This window comes from Dermacentor andersoni, chromosome 9, assembly GCF_023375885.2.
Source record: "Dermacentor andersoni chromosome 9, qqDerAnde1_hic_scaffold, whole genome shotgun sequence".
NCBI lineage: Eukaryota > Metazoa > Arthropoda > Arachnida > Ixodida > Ixodidae > Dermacentor > Dermacentor andersoni.
Window position 1 is genome coordinate 44,116,075 of NC_092822.1, and position 13,413 is coordinate 44,129,487.

The 13,413-nt window shown below is 49.8% G+C and overlaps 1 protein-coding gene across 2 annotated transcripts in view; it reads right to left on the minus strand.

Moving 5' to 3' along the window:
• Positions 1-269: 269 nt before the first annotated feature.
• The window catches only part of HBS1 (translation elongation factor EF-1alpha (GTPase) HBS1), a 46,202-nt gene continuing 33,058 nt past the window's right edge, over positions 270-13,413 (minus strand). For both annotated transcript variants that reach the window (XM_050175633.3, XM_055068921.2), the window contains 3 exons: positions 10,759-10,973; positions 5,983-6,127; positions 270-525 (listed from right to left, as the gene is read on the minus strand). In XM_050175633.3, coding sequence (XP_050031590.2) covers positions 517-525; positions 5,983-6,127; positions 10,759-10,973 — 369 coding nt within the window. In that variant the 3' untranslated portion in view covers positions 270-516. The remainder of the gene's footprint in view (positions 526-5,982; positions 6,128-10,758; positions 10,974-13,413) is intronic.

Sequence of the window (13,413 nt, forward strand, 5' to 3'; positions counted from 1 at the left end):
AATCGAACGTACCCTCGGTAGCAAGCAAGAGTATGCATTCATTCATTGTCAAATGAGTTGTGAGAATGCACTATACCACAAGAGGAATTGAGTTTTACTGTCGTCTGGCATGTCCATGTGGCACCATGTGAATGGCATTAAAGATGTTGAGTAGCTAATGTACTTTCTTGTACCCATGTGGCACAGGCATTGCACGACAGGAAAGCCAAATCTAAAAACGACCAAGCACTGATGTAGTGGACACCAAAATCAATCACAGTCTAACAAGGTAACATGAAATGCGTTTTTATAACAGTAATAAAGTGCAATGATGCTTTCAGGCATCCCCCCTTTTTTTTATTGCCTTAAGTTCAAAAAAAAAAAAACTGCAGAGAGCTTGCATCAGTGTAGAGTCCGCGAGCCTTTGTCCAGTGTCGTGTCATTCTTCAGAGAGATTGTGCAAATCATCCATGCTTGTAAAGTCATAAGTCCATTTGTTTCAGGCCTCACTGTCTGTAAACGTTGGCCACTCGTCAGTTACATTACCTGCAAAAAGACGACCGACACAAACACATTAACAATGCTGCACGTAACATGTGGAGGGCTCACCTTTCTCTTTATACAGAAACATAGGTCATGTTACGTTTCGCCTACAACGCGCGGTAATGCCGGCGCGGATGCAACGGACGCCGGGGCTTTGTTCAAAACGGCGGACATTTTGGCCTGTTCGACGCCGCCGCAACGCCTACCCGCCAAGCGTGTCCAGGCGTGTTTCAGTGCCACGTGTCTTCGTGTGTGCGTGTGTGTGTGTGTGCCCTCGCTTGTCAAAGCGCGGCAGCCGGGGAGCGGAGTTCCCCGAATGAGGAGCCTGGACGTCTCTCGGCTCAACTGTTCACGCCGTCGTGTGGGTGAAGGTTGGCGATGCGTCACTACACTCGGTTCAGCAGGTCTCTCGGCCCGACAGTTCGCGCCGTCGTGGGCTCCTGCTGCGCCGTCCCGTGACCTTCATCCCGTGACCTTCCCTCCTTCCCTTTTGGACCGCGACGCCGGGAGTATAAGAGCAGCTGCCCCCGGACGCCAAGGGAGAGGCTCCGATTTGTACTGTTGAGTTACGTGCTCTCCCGTCTCTCCACTCCGGTCGACCTGACCGGCCGCTCTTTTGCTATGTTAGAATAAACAAGTTGTTCTGTTACCAGTCTTCTCTTGCTTTGCCGGGACCTTCGGATGCTTCCAGTGCCCCAGGCCGCCAGGCCAACGCTACCCTTGGGGCTTGCGACCCATTGGCAATAACGGGCGTCAGCACCGAGACCCCAACAACTCGGGCCAGCGGTGCGGTTACAACAGTCACTATCTTTACGCAACACTGATACCTCATTACACACAATCGGCTTTTCACACTGTTCATACTTGTTCAAGGTAAGAACGCAGGCCTCACAACAATACTGTGATGCTAAAGACAACGCATCGACTGAACCTCCTGACATCGTCCATCACGTGAGGTAGGAAGATAATAAATAAATTATGACGTTTGCTCACTTTGCTACCCGGCGAGGCGGCCGACGTAGTCGCTCGCTTGGAGAGAGAGGAGGCAGAGGATTTCGACAAAGTGAAATCGAGTCTGCTAAAAAAGTACCGGCTGTCAGCGGAGGCGTTCCGTCGGAAGTTTCGGGAAAATGAGAAAGGCAAAAGTGAGTCATATACAGAGTTTGCGTACAGGCTTATGTCAAACATGCAGGAGTGGCTCAAAGAAGAGAAAGCGTTTGGTGACCACGAGAAAGTTCTGCAGTGTTTCGGGCTAGAACAGTTTTATAGTCGGTTACCTGAGAACGTGCGGTACTGGGTCTTGGATAGGCCAGACGTTAGTACGGTGGCTAGAGCCGCTGAGTTAGCCGAGGAGTTTGTGACGCGTCGGGCTCGCGGAGCTAAGGACGGTCAAAAGGGTGAATTTGGCTCCAAGTTTGAGAGGCCGAAGTTCACACCCATGAGAGCAAAGGGGGACACACGTAGTTCGGATGCAAGTGAAAGCAGTCCGACCGAACGTAAGGAGACGGCGGCAACCGAAGCCGAACGCAGAAAGCGGTTCGAGATGAGGCAAGCGCGCGTTTGTTATACGTGCCAGAAGCCGGGTCACTTTTCGGCGCAGTGTCCAGAAACAAAAACACAAGTCGTGTTTTTGTCTATATGCAGCACTGACGAGAACATGAAGCTTCTCGAGCCTTACATGCGAGACCTCCTCGTGAACGGGAAAGAGTGCCGAGTGCTTCGCGATTCCGCAGCTACAATGGATGTAGTTCACCCCTCTTACGTAGAACCCGATATGTTCACGGGCGAGTGCGCATGGATCAAGCAAGCAGTGGAAGCTCATAGCGTGTGTCTGCCGGTAGCAAAAGTGCTTATTGAAGGACCTTTCGGAGCACTTGAGACGGAGGCCGCAGTGTCATCTATGCTGCCCCCCCAGTACCCGTACCTATTTTCGAACAGGTCCGATTACCTCCTGCGCGAGAAGGGGCTTTTGTTTGGTGAGGCTAGCGTTCAGGCCTTAACCAGATCGAAGGTTCGGGAGCTCGCTGCAAAGGCGGTAGTTGCGGGGCCGACGTTGTTGAACGATGAGAAAGGGTCAGAGGCGCAGCAAGCTAGTATTCAGAGCACGCCCGAACGGGATAAAATTGAGCCTGTAGCGTTAAAGGCACCAGATACTGGAGAGGAAAATCCCGATGCGGGAAAGTTAGAAGAGCTTCCGGTCGAGCTTCCGGGACTAGGCTCAGTGACAAACAGGAAAGACGCCGATCAAGTCATTAGTGACTTAATAAGTAAAGCATCGCTGTCGCCTGAGCAGAAAACAGAACTACACCAGCTCTTACAAGAGTTTCAAGGTCTGTTCTCTGAGAGGCCTGGTAGGACTTCTGTCCTTACTCATGACATAGAACTTACCTCCCCAGAGCCAGTACGATCCAAGGCGTACCGGGTGTCACCCCGCCAGAACGATATTATGGAGGCTGAGGTAAAGAAAATGCTACAGCTCGGTGTTATTGAAGCGGGTGAGAGTGATTATACCTCCCCTTTGATTTTAGTTGAGGTACCGGGCAAGGAACCTCGTCCTTGCGTCGACTACCGCAGGCTTAATTCCATCACTAAGGATCAAATTTATCCGATCCCTAACATCGAGGAGCGCCTTGAGAGAGTGAGTAGCGCTCAGTTTATTTCCACCCTAGATCTTGTCAGGGGTTATTGGCAGGTTCCACTTACAGAAGAGGCTAGTAGGTATGCGGCGTTCAATTCACCAATGGGGACATTCCGTCCTAAAGTTTTGAGTTTTGGTTTGAAGAACGCGCCATACTGCTTTTCAAGCCTCATGGATAAAGTGTTGCGGGGACAGCAAGAATTCGCTTTACCGTATCTGGACGACGTAGCGATATTCTCCGCATCCTGGCCGGAACATATGGCGCACTTGCGGGCAGTGCTAACCCGCCTGCGCGATGCGGGCTTGACAGTCAAGGCTCCCAAGTGCCAGTTAGCACAGGCCGAGGTTGTCTACCTCGGACACGTGATTGGTCGGGGTCGTCGCCGCCCCTCTGAAATAAAGGTGGCCGCTGTGCGAGACTTCCCGCAACCGCGCACGAAGACCGATATTCGGTCGTTCTTAGGTGTCGCCGGCTACTATCAGAGGTACATCCCCAGGTACTCTGATATCGCGGCTCCCCTAACGGATGCTCTAAGAAAGACAGAGCCGCAAACCGTCGTCTGGGATGAGACGAAGGAAAGAGCTTTTAGCGCCCTAAAGAGCGCCCTAACAAGCCAACCTGTGCTACGATCGCCCGACTACACAAAAGGGTTCGTTGTTCAGTGTGATGCTAGTGAGCGAGGCATGGGCGTTGTACTGTGCCAACGGGAAAATGGAGAAGTAGAACACCCCGTCCTGTATGCTAGTCGTAAGCTGACCAGTCGTGAGCAGGCGTATAGCGCCACTGAGAAAGAGTGTGCGTGTATCGTGTGGGCCGTTCAGAAATTGTCATGTTACCTAGCCGGCTCGAGGTTTATCATTGAAACGGATCACTGCCCTCTCCAATGGCTGCAGACCATCTCTCCCAAAAATGGCCGCCTCCTGCGCTGGAGCCTCGCTTTGCAACAATATTCCTTTGAGGTGCGTTACAAAAAGGGGAGTCTCAACGGTAACGCCGATGGCTTAAGTCGAAGCCCCTAACGTGAGAATCAGCCTCAAAATTGCTTGTTACTGATGTTTTTCTTCCTGAGGCAGGATTTTTAACTTATTGCTTTTGTGTAGTGTTTCAAAGTGATGATGTGCTTTCTAGTGCAATTTTTCCGATTTGTGGACGCGTTCTGAGTGCTGCCAAACTACTGTAAGGAACTAGGCAGCAGCATAAAAGGGGAAAGAGCCTGGCAGGACTTAGTGAGGGTTGTGCCGTGCTTGCGGACTGAGCGGTTGACTTTGGCGTGGTTCTAACGCTTGCCGGAAACGAGAACAAAAATGTCAACTCTCCCGAAGTCACTTTGCAGTGTCCTGTGTGCACCTGAACGTGAGAACGAGGCCTTCTCTGTGCGCTGCGCTCAAGAAACGCCCAAGGACGCCCAACTTCGGTTATGAGCATCATCGAGCGACATCCCTCCGGACAGCGGATGCAGTCCCCTGACCTTCGGGATCTCCTTCCCCCGGCGGGGCGGTCTGTTACGTTTCGCCTACAACGCGCGGTAATGCCGGCGCGGATGCAACGGACGCCGGGGCTTTGTTCAAAACGGCGGACATTTTGGCCTGTTCGACGCCGCCGCAACGCCTACCCGCCAAGCGTGTCCAGGCGTGTTTCAGTGCCACGTGTCTTCGTGTGTGCGTGTGTGTGTGTGTGCCCTCGCTTGTCAAAGCGCGGCAGCCGGGGAGCGGAGTTCCCCGAATGAGGAGCCTGGACGTCTCTCGGCTCAACTGTTCACGCCGTCGTGTGGGTGAAGGTTGGCGATGCGTCACTACACTCGGTTCAGCAGGTCTCTCGGCCCGACAGTTCGCGCCGTCGTGGGCTCCTGCTGCGCCGTCCCGTGACCTTCATCCCGTGACCTTCCCTCCTTCCCTTTTGGACCGCGACGCCGGGAGTATAAGAGCAGCTGCCCCCGGACGCCAAGGGAGAGGCTCCGATTTGTACTGTTGAGTTACGTGCTCTCCCGTCTCTCCACTCCGGTCGACCTGACCGGCCGCTCTTTTGCTATGTTAGAATAAACAAGTTGTTCTGTTACCAGTCTTCTCTTGCTTTGCCGGGACCTTCGGATGCTTCCAGTGCCCCAGGCCGCCAGGCCAACGCTACCCTTGGGGCTTGCGACCCATTGGCAATAACGGGCGTCAGCACCGAGACCCCAACAACTCGGGCCAGCGGTGCGGTTACAACAGTCACTATCTTTACGCAACACTGATACCTCATTACACACAATCGGCTTTTCACACTGTTCATACTTGTTCAAGGTAAGAACGCAGGCCTCACAACAATACTGTGATGCTAAAGACAACGCATCGACTGAACCTCCTGACATCGTCCATCACGTGAGGTAGGAAGATAATAAATAAATTATGACGTTTTACGCATACGCACCAAAACCACTTTCTGATTATGAGGCACGCTGTAGTGGAGAACTCCGGAAATTTCGACCACCTGGGGTTCTTTAACGTGCACCTAAATCTAAGCACATGGGTGTTTTCGCATTTCGCCCCCATCGAAATACGGCCGCCGTGGCCGGGATTCAATCCCACGACCTCGTGCTCAGCAGCCCAGCACCATAGTCATTGAGCAACCACGGAGGGTGAGGTAGGAAGATATGCTGAGCAGTTAGACTAAATGAATGTGTTCTCCAGAATGTGTTCTCCAAAGCCAGGTAAATTAGTTATTCACAACTCCCAACTATGCAGACCTTTTCGGAAGTCTGCACCAAGTTTAAGTTAGAGGTTGACGACCGAAATACTCCTTTTCATGACAATGCTAACTTTAGAACAGGACCGTTGGTACTTGCCTCAGTGATAACGCCAGCTGCCACGGTGCTGCCACCTGACCGAAGCGTGATGCGGCCAAGCTCTTTGAACTCCTTGTAGAGCTCCACGCATATCGGACGGCTCACCTTGATTTCAACCAGGCCACTTGTGTTCTTCACTAAACACCTGCACAACAAAAAAAAAAGGAAAAAGATAAGCTCAAGTTTCATTACCCATGCAATACAGTAAAACCTATTTAAACCGTAGTTGACCAGAGCTCGGAAAAAGTATGTACTAAACGGTAGTACTGCTTAACTGAAATAGCATGAGATCGCCCACTTACCTGTCAAAAACTGAACTCAGAGAGAGTGCAAGGAAAGGGGAAAAGACATGCAGTATTTATTCACTTTGCGCAATAAAAGTGTTATTTTCGTTTGATGCCGCGGTTCACCTAGCAGCGACGACAGCGGCCTCAAACTTAATGAAGATGCGAGCCAGCCCCCTCTTCTCGGCAAACACTCGCATGGCAGATTCCTCGTTGGCGCTGCATATTCTCCGTGCACGGGCACGGTAGCGCTGCAGAAGTTGCGGGCGCCTTTTTCATTGTGGGGTGCTGTTCTCGTTGCGATGACTGCATTCACGAGGCTGACGTAACGCACAGCTTCAGCCACTGTCGGGCCTGAATCGCCTGTGCTGTCGCTTTCTGTGTCGTCCTCACCACTGTGGCTAGGCAATACTTCGGCAGCAACGATGGCGAAAAGTCGAACCTCGTAGCCGACATCTCTTCGTGGTCGCAGCAGTGCTGCTGAGCAACTTCTTCGCATTCCAAATGCCACACACTGTAGTCAACAGTAGATCCCTGTCGCGTGCCAGCACTGACTTCTTCGTGTCACATTCGATAGCACAAACAATGTCTAATTTTTCTTCTATGCTGAGCACCTGGTCTTTTTTATCCAAGCTTCGGCATGACGCGAGTCCTTGCTTGCACGACGCCACAACGCTCGCTCACTGTCATGGCTCCGAAATGATGTTGATGTTTACGCGGCTTCACGTGCAAACGCACAGGGCGCTTGGAGGCCGTTGTTCCGATCTCTGAGGCTTGTTCTATACAGAAGTACTATTCTCTCTCACTGGGAAAGAACAGATTTATTCCCAATATAGAAGTTGTGATGAATAAAAACACAAATGGAAGCGGCATACCTTGCCGCCAAGATTTTCACTGCACCAGTACGAGTTACGTGAGGCAATAGATATCACTCGTCGTCGCTGTCAGACAACTCCTTATTGCTAATAGCAGACCAAAGCATTTCATCCTCGGTGCTGTCCATGGCATTCGAAATCCCGCACTTTTTAAAAGCCTTGTTGACCATGGCAGACAGGATCGTGCACCATGCATCTTTCACCCATCCAGCAAAGTCCTGCAGCTAGGCACGCTTCATTTTATTTGCGGGCTTGAACTCGTGGCAGCCACTGACAAGCCATTTGGTATAGAGCGCCCGAATTGCATCTTTCACTGGCTTGTTCAAACAAACATCAAGTGGCTGGAGCTGCGATGTCATGCCGCCAAGTATCACGACAAGGTCGGCGTTGCATGCAGCCAGCTTGTCCTTGATGCGCTGGTCAAGGTGGCACCTGAATGCGTCGAGCACAAGCATCCCATGCAGACCCAAACTGCCGCCAGGTCTCTTCCGCCAAACGTTATCAATCCAGTCAGCGACCAAGTCCGTGATCATCCAACCTTTTCCATTTGCGTGCACAATCATGCCATTCGAAAACAAGATTCCTTTTGGGAGCGTGTTCCATCTGAAGATAAGATACGGGGGCAGCTTGTGCCCATCCACAGTGCAAAAAAGCATTGCGGTGACTCGTTTTTTCGTGGCGGAAGACAAAACGCACACTTGTTTTGCCCCCTTCTTTTCAACGGTTGTGGTGGCAGGCATGTCCAAGTAGAGCGGCGTCTGATCAGCATTCCCAATCTGTCCGAAGCGGTTGCCATTTCTATGGCGCAACTTCAAAACGGACTGCTGAAAACTGCAATTTATCTTCTTATTTTCTGGGCAATTTTTTGGCATATCCCTGTCCGCCTTCAAAGAAAAAAGCCTTTTCTTTTCATAAAATTTGATAGCCAGCACCTGCTCCCTTTAAAGTCACTCCGCATTAGCCCTTTCTGTAGGCCTAACTGCATCGCCCGCACTTTAAGCAGATCGGTCGACACAGGCCGCTGTGCCGCTCGCTGCTATTGCACGTATTCCACGACCAGCTCTTCTATTTCGGCGAAGCAGCCCTGCTTCGGTCCAGTGAAACCCTTCCTTGTTGCTTTGCTGGCGAAAATATTCTTCTGTCTGCGCCAGTCCCACAATCATTTCGGGAACTCTGAACGCCCGTGATGCGGCCTGATCTCCGTCCGTCTCTGCGCACATGATAACTTTTCTTTTAAATGAGGCATCATGGTAGACTCGGTATGTCTTCGCAGTCGGCGCTTCCATGCTGATTGAATAAACGCAGAAAACGGGAAGATAGGCGGTAGACTAGGTTACACCAGCACCTGGTTACACGTACAACATGGAGGTATGCACATGGAGGAAACTATGGCAGCTAGGCTAGAAGTGCGTACAAGGCGGCCATTTTTCGAATGCCGGTGGCGATATGGTAACATGGATTTAGGGTCGTACTCGATTCTAACGCGCTTGCAATTTTTGGACCCGTTTTATCGGAAAAAAGGTGCGCGTTAGATTCAAGTAAATACGGTAGTTGTTAGACATCGCGACAAAAGTTTTGGAAGTGAGGCGTCTCGGATATTATGGACTTTGGGTACAATGGACATTTTCCGTCAGATTACCAGGGTCCGTTGTAACGAGAGTCGACTGTAGTTGTCAGGCTTAAAGGGAGCACCGATCTGTGTTCACAGGAAAACCCTATTAAAGGTGTTTCTCTTAAGACAAAACTGATTAATGTGCCAGGCAAGCATCTACTAAGAAATGACCAGTATGCAAGACTTCGTGAAAAATGTGGGCTGTATTTGCTGCCCAAGCCCTAATTTGTTCCTTCTTAGTTTCCCCAACACCACTATCACTAGAGTTTCGGGCAAGTGTTGTGAATTCTGAAAATAAACAGCTACAATGATAACTTGGCTTAGACATCACATGCCGAGTGCCCCACGTACATGAACATGCGTGTGTAAAGTGGGTATGCACACATGTATACAATGTAACATGCACATGTATGCACATGTAAGTGGGTATGCATCGGGCTAGCTGGTGATCCATCATGTGCACAGTTGTTTGCCTGTCCGTCCTAGATAAAGAGGAACGAAGATTCCAGTTCAGCTTGGGGTCCAGTCTTGGCTATGTTCTCCTCTCTTTAACAGACCCATCATGCACTTAGGGGCTACTAAAGGCTTGAAAAAGCAAGAAATTCAGCAGATGGCACTACTGCTTCCCTAGGCAACGGATGTGACAGCAGCAACATGTCCTGCAGTGATGATGACAATTCGCGCTGCGCCCTGGATGATATTCCTTGAGGATTTCATTCGGGCCAATGATAATATTGAGGTCTGTGGGCCACTGACTAATGACAACCTGTATACCTATTGTAATACCATGGCTGCTGGACAGAAAAGAATGGTGCGGCCTGCCGCGTGCATCGAAAAAGCTGTCATCCGCCGTGGCGCCACCTCTTCAGGACCGTTGTCTGGGATCGGCATAGAAAATGCATCAGGAATGCACTTGGAACACCGTCGCCCGTGGAGGCTGATGCATCCCATCCTCGACAGCTAGTGCCATTTGGCCCAGCCAAACGGCCGAGAATGCAACAACCGCCTGTCAAGTTCATTCCCATTGCAGCCCGCCTGATGCGGAGGCCGCACCTTTTCTTTATCCAGCGGCCACGGTAATACTGTATTGAAGTAGCCTGTCAACGACGACAGACTACTTCAATCTATAACAAGGAATTTAACTTGCTCATTTTGTCGATGTTTGATTTGACCAAACCTTGCAGACCCACAAGGGTTGAATCAACGGCAGAAAAATTTTGCCTTACAGCACAAGATCATCATCAGCAGCAGCCTGGTTACGCCCACTGCAGAGCAAAGGCTTCTCCCATACTTTTCCAACTACCGCGGTCATGTACTAATTGTGGCCATGTTGTCCCTGCAAACTTCTTAATCTCATCCGCCCACCTAACTTTCTGCCACCCCCTGCTACGCTTCCCTTCCCTTGGAATCCAGTCCATAACCCTTAATGACCATCGGTTACCTTCCCTCCTCATTACATGTCCTGCCCATGCCCATTTCTTTTTCTTGATTTCAACTAAGATGTCATTAACTCGCCTTTGTTCCCTCACCCAATCTCTTTTCTTATCCCTTAACGTTACACCCATCATTCTTCTTTCCATAGCTCGTTGCATTGTCCTCAATTTAAGTAGAACCCTTTTCGTAAGCTTCCAGGTTTCTGCCCCGTAGGTGAGCACTGGTAAGACACAGTTATTATACACTTTTCTCTTGAGGGATAATGGCAACCTGCTGTTCATGATCTGCGAATGCCTGCCAAACGCACCCCAGCCCATTCTTATTCTTCTGATTATTTCAGTCTCATAATCTGGATCCTCAGTCACTACCTGTCCTAAGTAGATGTATTCCCTTACCACTTCCAGTGCCTCACTACCTATCATAAACTGCTGTTCTCTTACAGCACAAGATAGCGGCACCTATTGACCAGAGCTTAGACGGTCTACAGGGTCTTCCATGACCGAAGGATGTGCAGTGCCTTGCCTAGATAACAAAGACGAGCTGTGACCAGCAGGTGATGCTGGTTCCATACCTTGGCTTGTTGCGCACCACTTCACCGGTGACCTTGTTTAGCTGCGAAAGGATGCGATGGATGGAAGCCTGCTCCGTGGTGCTTTGGTAGTGAAGCACGACAGGGAAACCTCTCGTCAGGGGCACCTCAACGTTGAACACCACCAGGCGCGCCTGGAACCGTGTCGACACTCGGATTGGGACTGTCGGATCGCAGAGGAAGCTTCCCGTAGTGACCTAGAATCACCAAGGCGGGGCAGGCACAAGTTACTCCCTTTGAATGACCGATGCTAATCACAAGTTAGTGAGAAAGCTGCTACATTTAGCGAGTCCTTAGTCATCTTAACAAGTTTGCCTTTTTGGGGTCTTAGCTACTCTTGCAGTGGCCTTTTCAATGACATACCGTATTTTCTTGATTCTAATGCGCCTTCGATTGTAATGCGCACCCATCTGCCGTGACCTAAAAAAAGAAAAGCCCTTTACGGTACTGTGTACTTCATTCTTTCATACAGAAATACAACTTTTTCTAATTTGGAAAAAAAAAACAGATTTACTCCCAATGCACTAAAGTTGCGATAAATAAAAAAAAATTGCAGTTTCGTGCAAAAGGCGAAGCATCGATTACAATATCAAATTAGTAGACATCGATACGAAAAGTAAGGAAAGTAGTTTTATCGGCCGTATAAACTTCTAACATTCACTAACTAAATTAACAAGCATGGTGTCAGGCGCACACAAGCAAGAACGTATCTAACTCAATGACCATGGAAACTCTTTAAACGCTGGAGTGAGGAAGTGCGGTAGCAGGAGTGAGGAAATTGACCTTTGTGCGGCCTCTCGCTTTGAAGCGAACGAAGCGACGAGAACACAGTGTGATGCGCTTAGATGCATAGACTCTTGTCTTTGCCGCAGATAGCTTTCAAGATGGGGGCCGCGCGGCCGCACCGTACGTAGCAGCCGCCGGTGTAGAATGCCTCTCCTGTTTGTGCCAGTCTCGCATGCAAGTTTCAGGAACTCCGAACGCCCGTGATGCGGCCTGATTTCTGTCCGTCTCTACACAGGTGATCGTTTTCCTTTTAATTGCAGCATCGTGATGTGACTCGGCATGTCTTTGCAGTCGGCACTTCCATGCTGATAGAGCGAACGCAGAAAACGGGAAGACGGACGGTGCACTAACCTAAGCCAAAGGAAGCATTGATGTACTACATGTACAGCACATGGAGAAAGCTACGGCAGCTAGGCTCGAAGCGCGTACGAGGTAGCCATATTGAAATGGCGATGCCGATGTGGTAATGCAGATTTAGGGACTTACTCTATTGTAACGTGTGCATAGTTTTTGGCATTTTATCTGAAAAAAAGTGTGCGTTAGATTCGAGTAAATAGGGTCCGTAGCCAATAAATCGCCTTGGTAAAATTCCTCTAGAAACTTTGGCAGCATTCGATGCCTTGCCCTCATTTCATCCTAAGGGGAATATATGCCTGCATTTGTCACTATTTCTGAAGCCATATCAAGTAGCCAACATAGGCAGCCATCTATGTGCATCAAAGCTGCCTTTCGCTAGGCAAGCAAAATCTTGAGATACGGTAGTTTTAGAAAAATGGGGGTTTGGCCTATTCACATTCTGACTGGAGTCAAGTCGGGCCCACTGTACCCCCGTAGCTGAAAGTGTAGTCCGCAGTGGGACGACGCTATCATGAAGAGCAACGGCAGTAGGCAGCGAATGCTTCATCTGGCTCTCGCTTCAACGCGTCTCCCAAACTTAAGACTGTGCAACCTCCAGTACTAAACACGCGGGAAGACAGCACACACGATATACCATGCAATCTCGGCATGCCCACTCTTAGCACACGCGGCAGATTACCTCTAAAAAAGGGCACGCAAGCTGCGTATGCATCAGCTATGCTGAGAATCATGCGCAAGCATAGCCACACTAGAAAAGGAGAGGAGCATCAACCTGCCTGGGCATCAACCATCAGCGCAGTGCCGTCAACGGCACTACACTCCACGAGCTGTGAACAGATAGGTGAAGATGCTTAGCACAATAGGGTTGGCGGCGATAACTGTGAATGCAGCATGTGACGACCCGGGAGGAGATTTGCCGAGACCAGAACAAGAAACTGAGTGCACATTGGTGTTTTCACGCGAGACGAGCAGGCGAGTATTGCAGGAAAGCTGCCGCAGTGGGCAGCTACTGTTCTCGATTGCGCATGCCTCGCGCTTTTTCTTTTTACACAGGATCTAGCGGCCAGAAAACGTATCACATGGTCGCAGTTTGCTGATGCACTGAACATTGGTGCCAGGGCATTGTGTTTTCCAGGAGCGCATGAACTGGTAAAAAAAAAGCAGAAGTGCATTGCAGAATTTTTGTGTCCTCGATCACTGATGTTAGTGCAAGGAAATTGTATGTAATGGGATCGTATCAACAAGGTTCTACAGTACTTCATTATATAGAGGTTTAGCTGTACTTTCAGATATAATACAGAAGACATCGAGGAATAATTAAAACATATAAAAAGGACAAAATTCCGTAAGTTATTATTATCATGATCACTCAGTGACCTCTCACTAAAGATGAAATGTTTTGGAAACAAACTGGTGACTTCATCCCAAAAAATGAAGGTTACCAACGCTGCAACGGAACAATGTTCTAGCTACACTCAAAGAATACTATACACA